This window comes from Epinephelus fuscoguttatus, linkage group LG4, assembly GCF_011397635.1.
Source record: "Epinephelus fuscoguttatus linkage group LG4, E.fuscoguttatus.final_Chr_v1".
NCBI lineage: Eukaryota > Metazoa > Chordata > Actinopteri > Perciformes > Serranidae > Epinephelus > Epinephelus fuscoguttatus.
The window spans coordinates 8,990,915-9,014,853 of record NC_064755.1 but is presented as its reverse complement, the minus strand read 5'-3'; the positions used below and the strand labels follow the sequence as shown (position 1 = coordinate 9,014,853).

Here is a 23,939-nt window from a genome sequence, read left to right as displayed (position 1 = left end):
TGACTGTGCAAAGGTTGTGTGTGCTCATGGACAGCCAATATAAAGTCAAAGTCAGAATATAAAGGAGCGTAAGTCCATCAGACTCACAACTTCATCATGTCTGCATCTGTGGTTCTCCTCTTGGTGGCTCTTATGCTCTTCCTGCTCCTCTGTCAAACCCACAGGGCCAAAAACTTCCCTCCAGGCCCTCGACCCATCCCCATCTTTGGAAACCTGCTGCAGCTCAGTCTGGAGAGCCCCATGGCAGATCTGGAGAGGGTATAGTTGAATTAATGTTACCAAGAGAACGTACTTGATTACTATGTTATTATGCTGAATTCATGTACTGATTGATTGGTAAGATTTATAAACCTGGATGTGTTAAATTCTACACTGACACAATCTTTTAATCTAAAAGTGGTCATTATTTTTGTATCTGTGTGTTTGCCACTGCGGTCAAGCCAGCCGTGGTTCGCTTTTGCTTGGTCAAATCAGGCGCACGTTTTTTTCTAGTGCGCGAATCTACTAACATTTACGGTAATCGTAATGAAACAGCTCTGAAGAGCAGCTGGGAGTGACTGTGGGTCAGACTGCTGAGGACAAGTTCAAGGATATTTTGCCGAACTTTGACGTAGAATAAAATACTTATTTTCCATAAGTAGTCCATGATTCATATGCCGCTGAACTTAGTACTTCTAGACTACGTGCATGAATAATATGAAGTACTTTTAGGCTACTGTGTACTTTTCGAGTAATCCTGTGTCAGAAGAATCCATTACAGAGGACAAGATTAAGGATATTTCACCCAACTTTGACGTGGAATAAAAAGCTTATTTTCCTTAAGAACCCGTATGTTAACACCGTATGTTTCTCAATATAACTCAGCTCTATTTTTCTAGGTTTTTGATAGGGATCTAAAAAATAAGATCACTCATTCTAATTATTATCAAGATAATAATTAATTTATTTACAGTGGCCGAGGATTGTCCTGAATAAAGGTCACCTCTTCAGGGGCGGACTGGCCATCTGGAGGTTCTGGAGAATCACAGAACGGCCGGTACTGTCTCTCCCCCTTTTTTCTCTCTGATAATCTACTGTTCCACATCCAGTCCGCTAGGTGGCAGCCTTTAAATTGGATGCCAGCCGGCCCATAGATATCTATGAGCCGGCCGGCCGCCAGTCAAATTGAAGAAGAAGGAAGCGCATACGTCACGCAAATCGAGCAGCCGTGTGCAGCAGGTGCAGATGGGAGAGACAGCGTGAAAGAGAACAATATGGATACTGGTATTAATCCAAAAAAACGGAAAGAAAAGGGTGGGGCTGAGAAGGTGAGGGAAAAAAACAAAGGCAATTAGAGAGTGAAGCCTCGATGAGTTATGATAAATCACAGTGTAAAGAGGCTGTAATTATACAGTTTAACTTGAATACTCACTGAGAAATAAGCGACACAGTCCAAATGTCTCTCTGCTGAACAATACAATGCAGGTGACTGCCTGAAACACACAACAAGACATGGTATGAGTCTCATACCATGTCTTGTTGTGTTTCAGGCAGTCACCTGCATTGTATACAGTCTATCTGCATTGTTGACTGTGTCGTTTATTTCTCAGTGAGTGTGCTACACTATGCTCTTAACACAACATCTAGTCAACAACGGTGCTATTGCTATAATTTGGAAGGTATAGTATCATGTATTAAGATTTAAGTATTTTGACACCCGTGTCTGGGACTGATGAGTTTCCGTGCACGGTTGTTGTGGACTGGGCCGAGTCAAAGTCTAGGGCTGTTTTTTAGTCCCAGTCCGCCCCTGCCTCTGTCTCAGTAAATTTTTCACTACTGTGTCTCTGCCCCCAGCTGGCCAAACGCTATGGTAACGTGTACAGCCTTTTCATTGGATCCAGGCCTGTAGTGGTCATCAATGGGCTGCAGGCCTTGAAAGAAGCTCTGATCAACAAAGCTGATGACTTCTCTGGCAGACCACAAGACCAAATGGTTAATCATGCTGTAGTAGTGAAAGGTACAGTGCAAGTTTTGGCTTTTTGTCTATGCAGAGTGATTTTTCAATATGCTATACATCATTGCATTGTTACCTGAACATCATTGCAGACCAAGTAAACCCCCTCATGGAGACGGCACTTGTCGATGGCAGTGACCCCCCTGCAGAAGAATGCATATGACACAGCACAGAAACTGCTCAGGAATGGCCCCAGGAACAGAACAAAGAGCTCAGAACATCAACTTGGCCTCCAAATACCCCAGATCCCAATCTGATCGAACATTTGAGGGACATGCTGGTACCCCAGAGGTACCCCTGATCCAGGGTGGGTCCTTCTTGGACCGGACTTGGCTCTGACCTGTCAAGACATGAACATAGGACCTCTGGGGCGTGTCCTATAGTGTCTGGCACCAGGACGTTAGCTTCAGATCTTTTGAGTCCTGAAGGTTGTGAGGTGGGCTAACAGCATGTCCCACAGATGTTTGATCAGACTGGGATTTTGGGGTATTTGGAGGCCAGGTTGATGCCTTCCTCGGGCCACTCCTGAGCAGTGTTTGTGGTGTGGCATGGTGCATTGTCCTGCTGTGGGGCCACAGTTACTGGGGAGTGCAACTGCCATAATGGGGGCTGCCTGGTCTGCACTGGTGTTTAGGTGGGTGGAGCGTGTCTGGTGGCAACCACATGAATGTCAGAACCCAAGGTTTCCCAACAGAACATTGCATTGTAACAAGATCATCAGTGTTGTTCACGTCACCTGTCAGTGGTTTTAATGTTTTGGCTGATCGGTGTATTTATATACTGTTAATAATAATGTTGACATCAGCTCTTGTCACTGAACCATCACTCAGTGCATTTAAAAAATGTATTTGAAGGTGACTGCCATTTTCTAAATTGACCTTTCTGAATGCAGCAAATGCTCCCGGAGTGGTTCTAGCAGATTATAACCCTGCCTGGAGACAGCAACGACGCTTTGGTCTGATGACCCTGAGAAACCTTGGTCTGGGGAAGCACTCAATGGAGCAGAGAATTCTGGGAGAGATACATCGCCTTACAAAGACATTGGAGCAGAGTGTTGGTATGTCACAGGGACCCAGAGGCCAATGGGCCTCATTCACCAACCGTTTTTAAAGCTGCATGTTATAACTTTTATGAAAAATAACTTTTTGTCATATTTGCTGAAACTGTCACTATATTCTAAAAGAAGAACATGAGACAGATTGTCAGTAACAAAAAGGAGAAGTCAAGTAGTCAACTACCCCACTGTGAATTTTGAAGCTTCAATGTGTCTTAAAACCAGGGGTTGCTAACATGGCTAAATGAGACTAGAGAATGTCATCACACCAACCACAGCTTTACAGTGTTGTTATGGTGGTGAGGTTACTTCATGCAACTGTAGTGGAGGTATGAAAACACTTAGGAAAAAAAATCTTGACCAAAGTAGTCATAATTCATGCATGAAAGGGCTAGGAGAGAATGCATCTTCCAGGACGATGTAGATCATGGTCAAGGTCACTGTACTCTCACAAAACATGACAAAATTTCACATATATGCTGATAGAATACAATGATTAAGTTTCAACATTTTATTTTCAAAAGGTCAAAGGACGACTTCACTGTGACATCACAACGTTCTGCAAAAACACTTTTCTGGCCATTACTCAGCACTGTAACTGAGGAACAGAAGGGGAGTCAGATCAGATATTGATCAGAAATTGAATTGGTGACACTAATCTTGGGTGTCCACTTTGAAACTGTGTTAATTGTATAAATCTTCTATGCTTCCAGGTTGTTTAAGAAATTTGTAGCTTCTTTACAGCAACATTCATATTTAAAGCATCATCTACTGTCATATGAGTCTGGACAGACATGGATATACACTGAGACTGCAACTTGATTAGGACTCAGAGGCAAACCCAAGGCGGCAATACAAGTTTTAAGTCTGAAGTCCAGTGCTTCACCCTCTTTAGACTTTTGCCTTAGTGTTCTTGACCTTTTCTTTTCAATTCCTGTGTGCGCAAAGCCCTGCAGTGCCTTTTTATGGGTACTGGTGGGCCATTTCCCTAAGATGATAAGGAACAACTACAGTGCCCCTACAGTGACTTAATATTTAGTTGCAAATCCTTTGCTTTCAATAACCGCATCAAGCCTGTGACCCACTGACATCACCAAACTTTTGCATTCTTCTTTTGTGATGCTTTTCCAGGCTTTCACCGCAGCCTCTTTCAGTTGTTGTTTGTTTTGGGGGGGTTACTCCCTTCAGTCTCCTCTTCAGCAGGTAAAATGCATGCTCTATTGGGTTTAAGTCTGGAGACTGACTTGGCCAGTCTAAAACCTTCCACTTCTTGCCCCTGATGAACTCCTTTGTTGTTCTGGCAGTGTGTTTTGGGTCGTTATCTTGCTGCATGATGAAGGATCTCCCAATCAGTTTGGTTGCATCTTTCTTTAAATTAGCAGACAAAATGTTTCTGTAGACTTCTGAGTTCATTTTGCTGCTGCCATTATGTGTTACATCATCAATGAAGATGAAAGAGCCCGTCCCAGAAGGAGCCATGCAAGCCCAAGCCATGACATTACCTCCACCGTGTTTCACAGATGAGCTTGTATGTTTGGGATCATGAGCAGATCCTTTGTTTCTCCAAACTTTCGCCTTTCCGTCACTTTGGAAAAAGTTAATCTTTGTCTCATCAGTCCATAAAACTTTTTCCCAGAATTTTTGAGGCTCATCTCTGTACCTTTTGGCAAATTCCAGCCTGGCCTTCATATTCTTCTTGCTAATGAGTGGTTTGCATCTTCTGGTGTAGCCTCTGTACTTTTGTTCATGAAGTCTTCTGCAAAACAGTAGATTGTGATACCTTCACTCCTGCCCTCTGGAGGTTGTTGCTGATGTCACTAACAGTTGTTTTAGGGTCTTTCTTTACAGCTCTCACAATGTTTCTGTCATCAACTGCTGATGTTTTCCTTGGTCTACCTGTTCGACGTCTGTTGCTTAGTACACCAGTGGTTTCTTTCTTCTTCAGGACATTCCAAATGGTTGTACTGGCTATGGCCAATGTTTGTGCAATGGCTCTGATTGATTGTCCATCCATTCTTCTCAGATTCACAATTGCTTCTTTTTCACCCATAGACAGCTCTCTGGTTTTCATGTTGGTTCCACCTCTAAATGCAGTCTGCACAGGCAAAATCTATCGTACCCAATCTGAAACTGAGCTCAGACATTCAGTGCTATTTATTGTTTGAATAATCAATATAATTGGGAGACACCTGGGCAACAAAACACACCTGTCAGTGACATGTTCCAATACTTTTGCTCTCATGAAAAATGGGTGGGTTCAAACAAAAGGTGCTATCTTCTAAGTTGTGTATCAGATCCAGATGTAAATACCTGGAAATAAAAGCTGAAATGTTGATCTCTTGCCCCATATTCATCCTTTGATGTCAAACCCAAATATTTTCAGTCTACAACAAAAATAAAGGAATTGGCCTCACTGTTCCAATACTTTTGGAGGGCACTGTATGTGCTTTCAATTCACAAGGACAAGGAGATACATCATTACACGAACAAGTGTGCAAACAATACTGCAGTTTAAGAACACATCATGAATCTGACATTACGTTTTCCTAGGACCTTTCTCAAAAAAAAAAAAAAGTTGATAGATATTGGTGAATGAACACCAGAATTTTTTTTAAGTAACATTATGCCTGATTATGTAATCCATGTCTCTGTTTTTGTGAAGGCCGTGTCCAAGAATCTTTGCTCATATCGTTTTTCCAGGTAAGACCATGAACCCCAACATGCTCTTTCACAATGCAGCCTCTAGCATCATCTGCCAAGTTCTGTTTGCTCAGCAGTTCGACTATGAAGATGAGTTCTTGAAGTTTTTTGTCGGCCTTTGTCATGCCACCTCCAAAATAATCAATGGCCGCTGGAGTTTGGTGAGTAACATTTTCGACAACAAAGCCACACATAGCAACATAAATGTAGAGTTGGCAAAAGGAGCTTTCAACTTTGTAATTTTTCATTTTTCTCTCTTGTACAGATTTATGACTCTTTTCCCATGGTGCGCAACCTGCCACTGCCCTTCCAGAAAGCTTTTAAGCTGTTCAGGGTATGTCTTGTAAAGTGTTAATTTTAAAATTGTTTTAGAAATTGTTTCTGTAGTGATTGCCAAGGAATAACAAAATGACGTGCCAACCAGAGAGAATCAGTCTGCATTGCAGAAAACTTGCCCTGCTTGATGAAAGTAAGAGTCAAAAAGAAAGAATGATTGAAATTAGAAAGGAAAGATGAAACAGTCTACAGTCATGCCAGCGACTCTGGCTGCTTTGAGACGTATGCTCATGCCAGAATGCTAACAAGCTCACAATGAAAAGCTTAATGTGTTAGCTGAATGTTGTAACATGCTAACATAAGCTAATTAGCACTAAACACAAAGTACAGAACTTCAGACGCTGCATTACATTGTTTATGTGTTACTGTATATGGCATGCTGAGAAATCATTTTCATCATTTGACCACTGTATCTTGCTGTAAATTGGTTTACATTGATTAGTATAGAATACAAAGAAACAAGTTGTGGCCCTGGAAAACAAAACAATAAAATGGTGTTTAGACTTAAAGAAATCAAAACAAGAGCCCCTGAGAAATCCTCATCATTTATTTTAAAAAATGTTCCTAAAATTTGAACCTGTTTATTTAATTAACTTTTTTCTTACCAGATTGCACATGAAAAACGTATGGAGATGTTGGCTGAGAAAAAAAAGACTAGAGTTCCTGGTAAACCACGGCATTTCATAGACTGCTACCTGGATGAACTGGAGAAGGTGTGTGGGTCTCTTTTTTTAAAAGACAGAAATTCTGTTCAGCTGGTATGAACTGTGTTGTTGTTTACAGCTAACACATTTTCTTTGCGGTGATGGTGACATTTCTTTTTCTCTTTTGTCTGCCTGCAAAGAGAGGAGAGGATGCCTCGTCATTTTCTGAAGACCAGCTTTGTGCATTTATTTTGGATCTTCACTTTGCGGGGACAGATGCCGTCTCCAACATCCTGCTCAGTGCCTTCCTATACCTAATGAATTATCCAGAGATACAGGGTATGTCTGTCTTATCATCTGTCCATCTCAACTTTATTTAGCTATGCTCCAAAGATTCAATGTGTTCTCATTTCAAACTCATCAAATACCACCGATCTGTCATTGATATGGGCATTAGATACCAATGCACAAAGGCACGTCAAATACTAGTGCTATGTCAGTGGACATGAAACGCAAGTGTCGTCAGTAACATTGTAACATAAAAAGCTGGAAAATTCCTACAGGATGGGCGGGTTGGAGAGGATCAGGAGGGGAGGTTCAACAAACCCCAGACTTTCTTCAGGGAGCCTGCTATTCACTTCCCATATGAATGTTGAGCCAGACCATGATTTTTTTTTCTGAACTAATCCACATGCTTTTGTTACACAAATAAAAATGAGGTTTACAGTTCCTGTAAAAACAGAGGTGTATTTTGAGTAGACACAATGCAACGTAACAAGCATTAACTGATACAGCGTTATGAAACATCAAGAACAGATGCAGGAGGATACCTAGCGCATCATATGTAGATGTGAGAGTCCACAGACAAAGCTGCTATATTTGACACGTTGGAGTGAGAACGCATTGAGAAATTGATGGTTTCCCAAAGAAGTATCCCACTGACAGTGATGATCCCCTTAACTTTTCCTCTGGTGCCACTATGAGGCAGACATTCCTCGTTTTGATTAAAATATGTCAACAACTAGGATATGATTGAATTGCCACGAAATTTGTTTGACACATTCATGGTCCCCAGAGGATGAATTGTCATCATGTGACCTTTCATCTAGCACCATCATCAGGTTTGTATTTTAACTTTTCCAATACTTTGGTTTATAACCAAATACCTGCAAAACATCCCCATCTGCCTTAGCTGTGCTTTTGCTTTTTAGCAAATGTAAGCAGTCTAACACGCCAATCTAAGATGGTCAACACAATATCAATTGTACCTGATAACCATCAGCATGTTAGCATATTGACAAAACAAAATAAAGCTCAGTACAGGCTCACAGAATGGCTGTAGACCCTCCGCCAAAACATTAGAATAAATGTTGGCCTTGTACATTTCTGCAAACCATGGACGCGTTAAATTTGTATATTAGTATGTAGCAGATGCGTTGAAAGTTTGTTTATTTACATTTCAACAACAATGGTTAATGGAGGTTATGTTTAGGTACAAAAATGACTTGGATATGGTTAGCAAAATATCAGGTTTTGGCTTAAAATACCTGGTTTCCTGATAAAAAAAAAAAAAACAACTGCCTTTGTGGCACTATCCCTTCACCTCTGCATGGCAACGTCACTTTATAAATGTTGAAATTATACTCATGAAACATGCAAATATGAGGTTGGGGTTGGCAATGTGGTTTACAATGCCAACATTTTGGTTTGACTTTTCCTCTTTTTAAAGCTCTTTTAAACATACTTGTCACATTTCATTTTCGTCACACGGACAACTAACCACACTAGTATGTGATGAACTATCTCTACACAGTTTAAAAGACACTTTTCTTTTTAATCAGCTGACACAGTTAAGGCTTCCATAAAACACATGAACTGGAAAAAATCTTGCATGGCTCTCTCTCTCTGTGAACAGCCTCACTCTTTTTTTCCCTCTGCCCAAGCTGTCTTTCTCTCTGTGTTACTCAGAGCGTTGTCAGCAGGAAATTGACAACATTCTGGATGGGAAAGATGAGCCCAGTTTTGAAGACAGACACCAGATGCCCTATGTGCAGGTATAAGGGTTACTTTAATTGTGCTGTGAAGTGTAAAATCTATATATCTGAAAATCTTATATATCTGAGATGTTACAGTGCTAAAGTATGATGCTTTAATAGTTCCCTCTTTCATGCAGGCTGTTATTCATGAGATCCAGAGAACGGCTGACACTGTTCCTCTCGCTGTTTTCCACTCCACCACCAACGACACAGAATTAATGGGATACTCCATCCCCAGGGTATGTAGAAAATAATGTATGTCATAAAAATGTAGAAAAGGCTTTATGTCAGAGCATTATCCCTCTTAGCACTGACAGATAAGATTTACCAGGGAGGAAACAGTTGAGAAGGAAGAAGATAATGTTGTTACAAGTTTCTGTGTGAAACACTATTCGAACCACAACACTTAATGTTGAAATCAGGTGGGGAGCCACCTGTATAAAATTTCTAAAAAAAAAAACAAAATAAACAAAAAAACAACAACAATTTAATAAACAATAAACAGCCGTTAAAACCACAACATCAACATCATCCTGTTCAGCTTCAATAAAATGTTAAAAGCAGGACATTGTGAATATACAGTATGATACTGTCACTAAAAATTTGGCCACTTCATCATGCTGAACTTCAGAGTAAAATCAAGAGTTTAAGCTTTAATTGGTATAATAAAATATTGGTTTGCTATGTGCCCGAGAGCCTCCGCCCCATATTCATCACAACTTTCTAAAATGTATTTTTAAAAAATAAATAAATAAATAGAACAATAATAATAATAATAATAATAATAATAATAATAGTTTTAAAGACCAATTTAAAAGTTAGTTATTTTAACATTAAATGTAGCACAAGGATTTTGTGCCAACACTGGAATCAAGTGCTGTTGCAGTAGAAGTATGTACAGTGGCCGACACGGCAAATGTGCTGCAACAAGCCCAAAGCATTTTCATTAGAGGAAACATGCTGCAGCTTAAGAATGATGCCAATTCAGAAACATGTACAAAAATACAAAACAAATACAACAGAAATGTGCTGCAAAAAGGCTGAAAAAAGGTGCTTCATAAAGCAAAGCATAAATACATTAACAGAAAACATACTGCAAATACAGAAACAATACAAAGTCATAAACACTCAAACCCTGAAAACAAATGCAACAGAAAAACGCTGCATTTCCAGTCAACACAGTGGAAGTTCTCCAGGCCTCTAGACAGAGCACTAAGGGGAACAGCTTGATTTTCAACTCGAGTGGGAGGGACCAGACGAGAGTTGGTGCTTCTCAAAGTCAAGGAAGGATCCTTTCAAGGCTGAAGGACTGTTCCAATGTCAAGGATCCTTTGAATTCTACCGAGGATCAGATCCTACAGAATTATCAAGGATGCATGTGTTTATCCTCAGTGAGTAGTAAGCACCCCAAATTCTTTGCCCTTGATTTGCCTGAATTGAAGGGCCCCTTCAGTGACACACACCTGGGCACTCGCTAGTCTGTTCTAATGTATGTTCCCCGAATGAATTCAGGGGGTATTGTTTGGAGTCACTGACTTGTGGTCTCTGATAGTCTGATAATGATTGATAAATTCTGTCAGTGGCGCAATCATGTAATTATTATGAGGGGATACTTTATTGCGAGATGGTATTATTGCATAGTATTTTGGCAGTTAACAAATTAAACACATTGTCAGGTAATATTCTACTGATATATTCAGTATCACCGTTTTGAGACTTGCCAGATATATTAATCAACAACATCTCATCATTAGTTTAAAAAGAAAAGCATTATATTTACCCAAAATGCAATTGCTGCTACAAATAAGTGTGATATAAACGCACTTTCTGGGAGACAAGGTTAGGTTATATGAAAACCGCTTAAGAGGGGAAGACCTCACATAAACAATCACGAAAAAAAAAAAAATCAGACTTATTCTGTAATTGTTATGATTTAGTTGTAAAGTCTTTCATACCTTTCTGCTACTGGAATGTTGTGAGTATGGCTGTGTGAGGTTTTTTTTTTTAATATATATTTTGTGTTGCCATTAAAACACTTACTTGATAAGACAGTAATACTTGTCTGCTGACTTGTGGAGGCTCTTGATTTTTAGGTGAATGATACACATAGGTATAGTGATTGAACCTAGGGCTTACTGATGGGATGGGGCTCTATGTTAAAGCGTGGGAGCATGGAAAAGCGCATTCACAGTAAAAGAAAAGCTGAAGTTATGTGTTTACATTTTAATAGACCTCTTTTTTTGTTTTGTTTTTTTGTAATTTTGGTATTGTTCTATAGGGAACCATCATCATCCCCAACCTGTCCTCTGTGCTGAGTGAGGAGGGACAATGGAAATACCCCAATGAATTCAACCCTGAAAACTTCCTCACTGACCAGGGAGAGTTTGTGAAGCCAGAGGCCTTCGTGCCTTTCTCTATAGGTGAGTGAAGTGATTATCAATTTCATAGATAGTTTGAAATCACGACTGGAAAGTTTGATCTGAGAAATATCACTAAGTTATAAAAATATATATATATTTGTATATGGGGATGTTTTAATCTGCAGGTCCACGTACCTGTCTCGGAGAGGGTCTGGCTCGAATGGAGCTTTATCTCATTATGGTGTCACTGCTGAGGAGGTTCAAGTTCATCTGGCCTGAGGATGCAGGAAAGCCAGACTTCACACCTATTTTTGGGATAAGCCACACCCCCAAACCATACCACATGAAGGTCGAACTCAGAAAAACTATCCCAAGACAGAGGTCATCTTAATCATGAAATTAGCTTATTGAAACATCATTCAAAATATAGCTTTGCAGCATTAATCCCTTTTGGTTAAAGCAGACTATCAATATTTTTATATGAACAATGAATCAAATGACGATATGCATTTGAAAGGGCTCACTTGTGAAGACAAACCCATAGCTCCCCTCAGAATAAGGAATAAGAAAGAAGGAATATGAAAACAATTTCCATAAACTACACCGTGGCCTTTACTGAAAGCAACCAAGCTGCTTATTGTAGTGTTGTGTACAGTTTGTTAATCATACGGTGGTATTATGTGTATCAGATGAAACTCTAAACTGTGAATCCTAAGATTTTCTACTTTTTTCTACTTACCCAATAGACTTTCAGCCATTTTATGATTATCATAAAACATATTTCTCAGTACTCCCTTGTTGCTATTGTAAAATTTCAGTTTTACAATTATGTAAATTTTGTATCAAATAAATAAGTTTTGCAACATCAAACCATGTGTCATTTTGTCACCAACACAACAATGAATGATTAACAGAGGGTGCTGCTGTCGGAAAGAATGGATATTCCTCAATAAAATCGTTAATGGTCTAGGGGAAAATTAATTTGTCTAATAAAATCAATGAAAATCTGCCCCTTAGATTTTGATATAATTTGTTTACAAGTGGAAATTTTGACCTGATGGTGGCACTAAAGGAAAGGCCATGGAGTCACCGAAATCACCATGATTCAGTCTCTGGGGGCTGTAGATATCCACAGCAAATTTATGGAATTTTGTGTCATAATTTTCAGTGGGGAGGAATTTTGAGGTATTTGACCTTTACCTGAATATTTCCATTTTATGCTACACTTCAACTCCACTGCATTTCTCTGGGAAATATTGTACATACAAAACCTGTAATGACCTTCCAAAATAAGATGCCTTGTTAAATATGAAGTAGTTACTATTAGCTCGACCTGCTACAAAAACATATTACTGCATCAATGTACGTATATCAACAGTATTACAACACAGGCTCATAGAAATTCTTGAAATGGACGTGACCTCTTGAATGCATTATGTGTAAGGTTTAGGGGTAGAAAAATGCTTGACTAAATTCAAAGAACAAAAAAATAGTTATGTTTAGGAAAAGATATTGTTTTTGGTTGGAAAATAAACTAAGTACGGGACGAAACTACTTGACGTGATTATGTAAAGTCCACAAAGTCATGTAACTATATTTATCTTTGGTTTCACATGGGAAATGAACAGCATTCTCCTGGTTAAAATTCCATGTTTGTTTGACCCATCCAAAAAAATAGTTAAGTTTAAAACTGCAGTTTGCTGAAAAAAACTGCGGTTTCAGTTAAAAGAAACTATGTACTTGACAGAAGTAATTGGCATAGTTAGGTAAAGTCTATAAAGTCATGTAGCTATGTTGACTTGGTTTCAGTGGGGTGGCAGACAGCGGCCTCCTGGTTGAAAGACCATGTTTGTTTGACCCATCTGAATAAAACAGTTAAGTTTAGGAAAAGATTGTGGTTTTGGTTAAAAAAATAAACAGCTATATACACGACAAAAGTACTTTGCATAGTTATATAAAGTCTGTAGAGTCACATTACTTTGTTTACCTGTGGTTTCACACAGGACATGAACAGCATCCTCATTGTTGAAAGTCCATGTTTGTTTGACCCATCCCAAAAAAATAGTCAACTTTAGGTAAAATTTGTGGTTTTGGTTAAAAGAAACTATGTACATTACGAAAGTATTGGGCATAGTTCGGTAAAGTCTGTAAAGTCGTGTAGCTACGTTGACTTGGTCAGTGGGGACACAGACAGCGGCCTCCTAGATAAAAGTCCATGTCTGTTTGACCCAACAAAACAATAGTTAAGTTTAGAAAAAAAACAAAAACTGTGGTTTTAGAAAAAAAAAAAATACATATATGTGATTTAAGTACTTTGCATAGTTATGTAAAATCAAGTTTCACACAAACAGCAGCCGCCTAGTTGAGTCTATGTTTATTTGACCCATCCACCATTAATTCGTGCCCACCACGAAAAAAATCCTAACATACTTTGTTCTGTGTTGAAATTTTGTGCCCACCACCATTTGTTGTTAAGACTTAGTGTCCATTTCACATATTTCTATAAGACCGTGCTAAATATTATGTCATGGACAAAAGCCTGTACTTTTAATATTTATTTTGATTAAGATAAATGATATTGATGATTCTTCTGCACTGTTACTGAAGTAAGATCTTGAATGCAGGATTTTTACTTGTAATTTGAGTATTTCCCTACTGTGGTATTAATACATTTACTTGAAAATGATTCGAATACTTCTTCCACCGCTGACTAAAGTGTTGGATAATCATTAATTTACATTTCCTAATACGTCCCTTCTCTACTGGGACTCTACACTGCCCCACATTAAGATATCATAATGTGCACTATAACATCCCTATTTCTGATTGAATCAGTTAGTTGGGGGTAGAAAAATGCTTGACTTGCAGTTTTACTGCACAAACAGTGCAGTGTGTTCACTTCATAACAGCGTCAAGACATTTATGATAATTCTCAGAACTAATAAGGGGGCCCTTTCTACCTGGCATACAGGTACCCTGAACACTGCACTATTCAGTTTAACCAGTAGCCTTTTGATGGTTGGACAGTGGTGTATTATTGATGCTTTTGTGTGCATGCTGTATTGTTTCACTGGGCGGTCTCTTGATTGTCAGCGGGAGGCCGGGGGTAGCAGTGTGTGTGTATGTGTGTGTGTGTGTGTGTGTGTGTGTGTGCTGACATGAACCATCTGTGATGACATTCAGTCGGCTGACTGGTGTAGCAGGGAGGACAGAGTGAGGAGAGCTAAAGAGAAAAAGAAACTCCAAGAGCAACAAAGAGTAAAGCAGGATTTATTAAACAAGTCAAGAGAAGAGAAAGTGAAACTCAGAGACAAGGTGAGATTGTTTCAGCAAGGACGTACAGAGACAGTTTGGCCGACTGAAATGGAATCAAATAGACTGAGACAAACTTGGGATTATCAGTAACGGATCATCTAAAGTGGAGTTTCTCAAACATGGACTAGTCTGGGAGTCTGCACATACATACCCACACACACACACACACACACACACACACACACACACACATCCCCACACACATACACTTTCTACTCGCACATACACACCTTTGGTTTCCTGTTGTGAGCCGTCTTAGCAGTGGACAGCATGCAGGAGTCTCCGGGTGCCATGGGGGTAGATGGCAGCTATGCCAGCAATGTTCCAGCCTTTCTCACCAAGCTGTGGACCCTGGTGGAGGATCCAGATACCAACCACCTCATCTGCTGGAGTGCTGTAAGTCAATCCTCAGTACATACTGTACATGATTCTGTGGTAACTGTAATGAATGTAATTTCAGTTAACAGCAAAATAACAACAACAACAACAACAACAAAAAAGGAGTATAACTGAAAAACATTGTCCTCTAAACCATTATCATCTTTCTCAGTGAACACACTATAGTGCTAGTGTTCATCGTGCTGCCCTGTGATAAGGAAAAGCCTGTTTTGATAAAATGATCAACTGTATCACACAAGTCAAAAATAAGTTGTGGCTAGGCACTGGAGGGCCATATTCATTTGACATGAGGGTGAAACTTTGATGAAAATGATACACATTATTCACAAGGCTGATTAGAAAATACATAGGCCTACATATATATCAAATAAACTATAAGGGGATAACAAACTTGTACAAATATAAAATAAAGAAATACATATTGAGCTAGCAATTAAACAATCTCGAAACGGGAGCATTTCTATAAAGGCTTGTTCCTGCACTAAGCTTGTTTAGCATGCTAACTAGCTGCATCCACAGCTGTTTAGCCTAGCTCATGGACGCTTGTTTAGCCTCACTAACAGAACTGCTACTTCTATAGGCCTGTTTACGCTTGCTAACAACTGGCTCATTTAGCTTGTTACAGAGATAAATCGAGTCTGCCAGCACATCTAGTTGTCGTTTATAATAACTTAACACGAATATAGCAATGTAAACAATATGATATAAATCAGTGACAGAAAAACCAGTTCATAAAGCTGATGTTGGCCTGTGGTTTTTGGGCAGGTTGTCTGGTAACTTGTCGTCATAGTAGGAGGAGGATGGCCACAACAGGGGTGTAAGAAGTGCTCAAATCCTTTACTTAAATAAAAGTACCAATGCATTTAGAGCCCTTAGTAAATGTACATACAGTCATGTACTCCTTCTGCAGAAAAAGGACTCATGTGAATGATATATCATTATGGATTACATTGTTAGACTAGCTTAGTCCGGTCATTCTCAGCCCGCTCAAAGGATTACTGGATAAATCTTGGGGGTCTTTAGATAATTACTGGACCAGGGAAAAAGACAACAGTAAATTAATTATTATTATTATCAGTATTATTATTATTGATAATAATGATTAGTGTAACATAGAGTCACAGTTTACAACATGGTGTATTCATGAAGAGTTCAGAGGTTTTATAAATGCTTATATTATTGGATGATTAACCATCTTGTAGTGACATTGACAGTATTCTACAGTAATAAGTCATGAAAATGCATACATAAAACGCACTTTTTGTATGTCAGGTTGCGAGCCTGCATTTAAGTGAGGGGTCACTTGTTCAAGTAGTGCATTGTGATTACCACACTTATGTCACTTTTGACCTTTGACCTAGGAAGGGCAGCTACATCTGTAATTCTGTGAGCTAAAACAAGTACTTAATCATTGTTTAATTCTTTTAAAAATATATATAAATATAATTTTCTAAGTGCAGTTTGCTAGCATTGTCTAGGTGACAACAGACACCATATGTGGCTCTCTCTGTGTTTATCTCCGTTTGTCCGAGGGAATGAGTTGTGCAGGATTGATGTGTGCCACAAAGATGAGGCTTCAGTGATTCAGCAAACAGGAGGAGGGCAGCTTCTCTGTTCTTTATAGGGAGACAAACACACAGGCAGATGCTTTGCAGTCCCATGACATCTGTAGTCAGGGTGTGCAGCATCAGCTGTTGCATTGTCAGACTATTAGTAAGCAAGTGAGCATTATGACACACAAGGTAACAGCAGCGTCCTACTCGAATTGTCTAAACCTTATAAATTTCACACCTGCTGTGCAAATGGGTTTTTACTGATGTAATATATTTGCAATAGCTCACACAATACTGCTTTTCAGAGGAAAACAGTGCTACTGCAGTTGCTAAGTAAGACTGTAACGCTGGGCAATAGAGCATGATTCATCACTCACAGTGAGAGAGAGTGTGTTTGATTGGCTGACTGAGCTGAATTTGGCTGCTGATGAATAGATTCTGCGCTCTGTGGAAAACATATTACCTCCTCACAAAGCTCCTTTCATCATTAAGGTAGCATTATTTAACACAGAGTATCATCCAGTGACAGGTGCTGAACATTATCACTGACAAACTCAAGTTGCATGCTTCTGACACAAAAATAGAAACATTTTCTTTTTGTACCCACAAATAGACAGTGAGGTTTGTATGTCACTGCTAGGCAACACATGTTATATATGTTATTCAAATATGCTCCACTTCATGTCCAATTCGATATGTTGATAAAAAAAAATAGAAAGAAAAAAAAAGCCATAATATGACAGGAAACCAAGCACCATCATCCAAACTAATTATTAGCAAATGTAATCAGACTCATAAATAAACTCAACAAATTGTCATTATCATAATTAGTGGTTCTAGTGTTATGGTGTTATGGTGCACTGCAGTTCTGCATGTGCTTTGTGCAAGTGGCATTGGCGTACTTCAAGCTGTTGCTTAACTGCTGTGGGTAGGTACAATCAATCTTAAACACTGTACTGACTCTATTTCATTACTTTCAAATGTATAAAAAGTGGAAAACTGGATTGTAATACATCAGCTATATAAATGTAGACTGTTATAGATGTTAAATAGATGATTATGGCCCTGTGTCACTGTCATACAGAATAATCTGCAATCTGAAAAAAAAGGAAAAAGTGCTCTAAAGTCAAACCTTCCAGCCTCTTATAAAGTAGAGTTATAATATTTGGGATGTATTATTAACTGCCATATTATAATCACATAAGCAGGGATATATATCAACTAGGTTACCCTGTATTCCATGTAAACTTTCTCTCCCAAGACATTTGCAATGTTGACTCTCTCTCCTACTTTAAATTCCATCTAAGAAACAAACCTATGTTAGTGGGTGGTGCCTATTTGATGAGGATTTTATACCTAGTTTTTATGATTATAATTTTATACCTAGTTATTTTATTGACTTATTATTGTTTATTACTGCTCGTTGATTTTATGATGTCTGGATAGGGTGTTCCTGAGTGTTTCGAAAGGCACCTATAAATAAGACACATTTTTAATCACCATTATTATTAGTATTAGTATAGTTATTAATAATAAATACATCCCAAATATAACATATAACTCATAACCCAAAAACAGTATAAGAGTCAAGCAGAAAGAATTAGCATGTAATTATGCTCCTTTTTAGCGGGGTCAGACTTTTTTTGTGAGTTTCATTTCAAATTCCTTATCACTGCGAAAGTCTTCACTTTAAGTGTTGTGCTGTATGCACTATAGTACATCATGTTTTTATCAATAAAACAAAGTCCCAGTGGTGCCACACTCTGCAGAACTTGCACTTCTTCCATGCCTTTTGAAAGCAGTTCCAAAAAACAGCAGGTTTCATAAATGGCTCCTCTACCTCTGTTGCTGTAGGGAGGCTTATTTCAGCCACTTCTGACTAGTTACAGATTTTAACTTCAAAACAACACACTTTCCCCCCCTGTGCTGTAATTAAAACAGGTAATGAACGCAGATTCCTTTAATGTTTGGCTGATTTTCTGGTTCAGTACTTATGATTACACAATACATCATTGAATGAGAGGTTTTAGTGTCTAAAAGTTTGTTTTGAGGCACACTGAGCAATAGTAATGAGTAACCAGACAAGTCAAGCTTTTATGTTGAGTGTAAAGTAAAACCTATCATTAGAATGGACATAACAGTAAAATATTTTAATAGCATGCATCATTTACAGGCTGCGGGGCTTTGTCTTAAATATTCCCTTTATTCAATAGGATCTGATCAAACATGCTCTAAACTAACTATTTTCCTGACTTTTCTCTTTGTAGACTGGGACAAGTTTCCATGTGTTTGACCAGGGACGCTTTGCCAAGGAAGTTCTGCCAAAGTACTTCAAACACAATAATATGGCGAGCTTTGTTCGACAGCTCAACATGTGTGAGTACTCTCTTCTCTTCTCTTCTCTTCTCTTCTCTTCTCTTCTCTTCTCTTCTCTTCTCTTCTCTTCTCTTCTCTTCTCTCCATTACACTATCTTTTTATACTTAGTGTGTGTTTGCTCTTGTATGTATGTGTGTAGATGGTTTCCGTAAAGTGGTGAACATTGAGCAGAGCGGTCTGGTGAAGCCCGAGAGAGACGACACAGAGTTCCAACATTTATACTTCCTTCAGGGACATGAACACATGCTTGAGCACATCAAGAGGAAGGTATGGGCACACAAAAATTCACACATAAAAAATGTCTCAAAGACAAGGAAGTCAGTTAAACAAATGTCCACAGACTGTGTTGGCTCGGAGAAATGTTTAAGTTGGAATTGTGCAACTGAACACATTTGCACTGACATTAGAAGCACTGATGTTTGGGATGTTTACAGTTAAATATGTGAAGGTGGTGTGAATGTGGAAGTTAATCGTCTCTACACACGACAACATCTGTCCAACCTCACAGTGTGTGGAGATATGTGAAAGAGCTGTGTGGAGTAGCTAATTAAACACAGCTGGAATTACTTGCTAGCTTATGGCCTGAATAATCAAACTCCATGATGTATTGCATTGTAGATAGGATAATTAAATCACCTTAAAAGACAGAAACATTGGCATCTTGGCAAAGGCACTTAAAAAGTAAAATCCTTAACATACATAACATTGTTATATGCTGGTTTAAGCCAGATGCCACCACAGTAATGGTGTCTTGTCGAAAAGCTGCTGCCTTTAAGCTAAATGCTAACATCAGCATGCTAACAGGCTCACAATAACAATGCTAATATGCTGATGTTTAGCAGGTATAATGTTTAAGATGTTCACAATCTTAGTTTTGTTTATTGACGTTAGCTAATTAGCACAAAACACAAATTTCACCTGATGCTAATGGGAAACATTAGTTTTTAAGGCTTTTGGTTTTCAAAAATTTGGATCCAGTGATGGCGCTAAACAAAAATAATGAAGGGATCACCAAAGTAATTACAATTCAGCCAAATGAAGACAAGAATGTACCAAATTGGTTGTTGAGATATTGCACTCAAAACCACAAATGTCAACCTCATGGTAGCGCTAAAGGAAATGTCAGACGATCACCTAAGTCAGTAAGGCTCATCCTCTGGGGACCATAATTATCTTAACAAAATGTTGGCGATCCATCCTATAGTTTCTGAAACCAAAGTGGACAGACTGACATTCCCATCCAAAAACTCCACTGAGTTTCTCTGCTCACACACAAACAGCAGAATGAATGTGTGGTTTTATGTGCTGTATTTGAGTAAGTTATTGAATTAGGCTCTATTGTGCATTCAGGTATCTATAGTGAAGAGTGAGGAGACCAAAGTTCGTCAGGAGGACCTCAGTAAACTGCTGTATGAAGTCCAGCTTCTCAGAACACAACAGGACAACATGGAATGTCAGATGCAGGACATGAAACAGTGAGTACAGACAAAGTACAGCATGTGTGCCATGAACTCACAAGTCCTCAGCATTCCAGGCAAAGCGGACAACTGCCCCAGAGCCCCAGATCCTTAGGGACTCCACAAGCCCCACATTCAGTTTGTGTCTGTTGAGTTGGTTTAGAAATTAGCAAAGCTAATATTTAAAAAAGGACTAAAATAGATACTGCATTATTACATTTTCTTGAGGCCCTGTTTTGTAGGGGGACCTAAAGTCTAGTTTTCAGACCTGGATTATTTTTGTTAATGTTTTGCTCTTATTATGTTGACTTGAATTCTTCCCATTTAATAACCAGGTAGTATTCAGGATTATTTGTTGGTGTCTGGGTGTCTCCTTAATTAACTGTATCTGCCATGTATAGTCTGCAGTGTGTGCAAAAAAGTTAATCACAAATCATAAATGCACAGGGGCGGACTAGGACTAAAAAACTCGACCCAGCCCACAACAACCGTGCGCGGAAACTCATCAGCCCCAGACACGGGTGTCAAAATACTTAAATCTTAACACATGATACTATACCTTCCAAATTATAGCAATAGCACCGATGTTGACTAGATGTTGTGTTAAGAGCATAGTGTAGCACACTCACTGAGAAATAAACGACACAGTCAACAATGCAGATAGACTGTATACAATGCAGGTGACTGCCTGAAAAACAACAAGACATGGTATGAGACTCATGCCATGTCTTGTTGTGTGTTTCAGGCAGTCACCTGCATTGTATTGTTCAGCAGAGAGACATCTGGACTGTGTCGTTTATTTCTCAGTGAGTATTCAAGTTAAACTGTATAATTACAGCCTCTTTACACTGTGATTTATCATAACTCATCGAGGCTTCACTCTCTAATTGCCTTTGTTTTTTTCCCTCACCTTCTCAGCCCCACCCTTTTCTTTCCGTTTTTTTGGATTAATACCAGTATCCATATTGTTCTCTTTCACGCTGTCTCTCCCATCTGCACCTGCTGCACACGGCTGCTCGATTTGCGTGACGTATGCGCTTTCTTCTTCTTCAATTTGATTGGCGGCCGGCCGGCTCATAGATATCTATGGGCCGGCTGGCATCCAATTTAAAGGCTGCCACCTAGCAGACTGGATGTGGAACAGTAGATTATCAGAGAGAAAAAGGGGAAAAAAAAAAAAAAAACGGTGATGACTGCGTGGCGGCCGCCGGCCATCCTTTAGTACCGGCCGTTCTGTGATTCTCCAGAACCTCCGGATGGCCAGTCCGCCCCTGTAAATGCATATTTTACTTGTAGTGCTATCTATTTGGCAGTCTAGATTGTTCAGGTTTGAGTTGCCGATTATTGGAGATATCAGCTGTAGAGATGTCTGCCTTCTTTTGAATGTAATGGAATTAGATGGCACTCGACTTGTGGTCACTCAAAGCGCCAATACAATACATTTGAAAAACTCAGCAGCAGTGTCTCTTTCCAGAAATCATCACCTAGTTACTCAAGCTAATCCACAGTAATTGTTGTGAGCACTTCAATGTAGGAACTATTTTCTCTTTACCAAACTTCATCCAACCAGCGTATCACAGTACAGAAGATAGCATGAACCTACTGCTACCTCACCTCACACCACTGAGCTAGCTAAAGTCACAGCTCAGCAGAGGAAGAGGCCATTAATATTCACATTACAGGCTGTCCTGAGCATGAGCCTCTCATCCTTGAGCAGATGCACATTTCCTTCTGCTTAATACGGTTGATGGGTGTAGTTTGGTAGAAAGAAAATAGTTCCCAGATGAAACTACTCACAGCAAAGTGTATGGATTATTTAGAGTAACTGTTTTCTGAAAAGATACAATGCCGATGAGCGTTTAGTGCTTAAGCACCACAAGCCAAGAGCCATCTAGTTCCATCATATTTGGGAGAAGGCAGACATCTTTACGACCAATACCTCCAATACTCTGCAACTCACACCTAAAAAATCTAGACCGATAAATAGCACTACAGGTTAGTAAGAAGAGAAATATGTATTCATGATTTGGGGGTGAACTGTCCCTTTAAGGCTGTGTTATTTCATTGTCTCACCAGGGCCTGAAACAAGGCGCCCTCACCAGTAGAGCCCCTTGTGTAGTTTTAACACAAGGTTGTTTTCCACTCAGTGGGAACTTGAAAGTGACAGAGTACATAACCAATGCATAGAGTGCACAAGTGAGGGGGTGGGTGTCAAAAGGGGCCCTACAACAGATTTTTGCCTGTGGGCCCCACCTTATAGTTTAAAATGAGTAAATGAAAATTCTCAGGTCAGGACAATGTGACACTTGATGGTAGTATGGCATAGAGGGCACAAAATATTTTTCCCAATTAAATCTCAAAAACTGATAAGATGTGACGATTCAAATTGTCCACTGAGTGATAACTCTGTAGCCTGACTATGACTACAAGTGTGTAAGGTTAAATCCCTATGATAACTGCATAGCCTTAATGGCTGAGATTTAGTTTATCTTTTGTAAATAAAATAGGGTTATGATGCTTTATAGTTCATATCAAGCTTTAAAAAGAGATTTTAGGGGCAAAATGTATTATTCCTCTTGCTTACTTGGAACAAATCACCCAGTGGTTGAACTGACTTTTTCTTTAGAGGCTATTGTTGCTGAAAATAGCTGCTGTGTGTCTATTGTGTGGTGGAGCTGCTTTGTGCTCAGTATTGTTTGCTAATGCGAGGAGAGAATGTTCACCTGCTCACCTGACTAACACACACACACACATACACACCAATAACGACATTCTTAGAAAGAATGACCAGATGTGAGCACATGTATGGCCATGCATGTAGGCGTGGACAATGCGCTCAGATATGATATTTTAAAAAAGAATGTACTGAGCTGCTGCAGATGCTGAGAGCCCAGCCACTTTGCATTACATTAAGAAGGTTGAACTACACATGCAAATCCTAGAGAGTCTGTCAGACAATCCTAAAATCACAAACCTGTCCCTCCCAATATTCCAGCCCGGGACTGCGCTACAGGCATAATATGCTTGTGACGTTACTGTCGAGTAGCCGAGTTTAGCCAGGTGGTGCAATTAGCAGCTGAGTCATTTTACCGTGGGGCCATCACACAGCGGAAAAAGCAAAATAACTGTTAGGTCCTTGTTTTAATCTTTCAACAAGATCACATGTGCACCACCTTAGGGTGCACTGTCTTGAGGTAGAAAAAGAACTCAAATAGGGACAGTATATGCACACACTGTCTTTTCTTCCCTCTATATTGTGGTGTCCAACAGATACAGTAAAGCACTGCTGGTGCTGACTGACTGTAACAACTAAGCCTGGGCAGGAAGAGTAAAACCACACACACTCTTGTGATGAACCCATCCATAGTGAAACTGTTGTCTTGTGTTACAGAGGATAAGTGGATGAGGTTGATGTATGTGGTGTGCTTGGTCAAAATAAGTTGGATGTCACAATGGCTCATTTATTTATCAAATGGATTTATGTCAACATCTTGATTTTTTGTCATTTTGGGGTTTTGTCTGATGTCACTAAACACAGTCTTGACTTTCAGAATATGAAACTTTTATCACTAAATTTGAACAATAAATACAATTTTAAGTTTGTAAAAGCATAATGACTGGCTAGCAGCGAACATTTGTCAACTGCAATCTGGTCCCTCTCAGTGCCACTCTCCCTCCCTTGATGTCTCTCTGAGAGTATAAATGAAAGGCTAAA

The 23,939-nt window shown here is 39.3% G+C and overlaps 2 protein-coding genes and 1 pseudogene across 3 annotated transcripts in view; all 3 read left to right on the top strand.

Annotated features, from left to right (window-relative positions):
- The window catches only part of LOC125887275 (uncharacterized), a 753,166-nt pseudogene that overhangs the window by 341,188 nt on the left and 388,039 nt on the right, over window positions 1-23,939 (top strand).
- LOC125887930 (cytochrome P450 2D15-like) lies at window positions 52-11,940 on the top strand. 2 transcript variants are annotated; one of them, XM_049575077.1, is made up of 11 exons: window positions 52-258; window positions 1,834-1,996; window positions 2,886-3,050; window positions 5,748-5,908; window positions 6,013-6,081; window positions 6,692-6,796; window positions 6,928-7,066; window positions 8,696-8,781; window positions 8,901-9,002; window positions 11,042-11,183; window positions 11,309-11,940. In XM_049575077.1, exons 1-11 carry the CDS (start codon window positions 97-99, stop codon window positions 11,512-11,514), a joined length of 1,500 nt encoding a protein of 499 aa, XP_049431034.1. In that variant the 5' UTR covers window positions 52-96; the 3' UTR covers window positions 11,515-11,940. The 2 variants fall into 2 exon arrangements, with proteins under 2 accessions (XP_049431034.1, XP_049431033.1); XM_049575076.1 differs by lacking the exon at window positions 52-258 and adding an exon at window positions 1,125-1,307.
- hsf4 (heat shock transcription factor 4) overlaps window positions 14,687-23,939 on the top strand; it is a 31,592-nt gene continuing 22,339 nt past the window's right edge. Inside the window, exons 1-4 of the mRNA XM_049575081.1 lie at window positions 14,687-14,834; window positions 18,658-18,766; window positions 18,907-19,034; window positions 20,118-20,242. Coding sequence (XP_049431038.1) covers window positions 14,709-14,834; window positions 18,658-18,766; window positions 18,907-19,034; window positions 20,118-20,242 — 488 coding nt within the window. The 5' untranslated portion in view covers window positions 14,687-14,708. The remainder of the gene's footprint in view (window positions 14,835-18,657; window positions 18,767-18,906; window positions 19,035-20,117; window positions 20,243-23,939) is intronic.

Excerpts from the sequence above, each read along its gene's own strand:
- LOC125887930 (XM_049575076.1), top strand. The coding sequence starts at position 1,140 with ATGAGCCGGCCGGCCGCCAGTCAAATTGAAGAAGAAGGAAGCGCATAC. Across the intron at positions 5,909-6,012 it reads TCAATGGCCGCTGGAGTTTG|ATTTATGACTCTTTTCCCAT; the intron begins GTGAGTAACATT and ends TCTCTTGTACAG. Across the intron at positions 6,797-6,927 it reads ACCTGGATGAACTGGAGAAG|AGAGGAGAGGATGCCTCGTC; the intron begins GTGTGTGGGTCT and ends CTGCCTGCAAAG.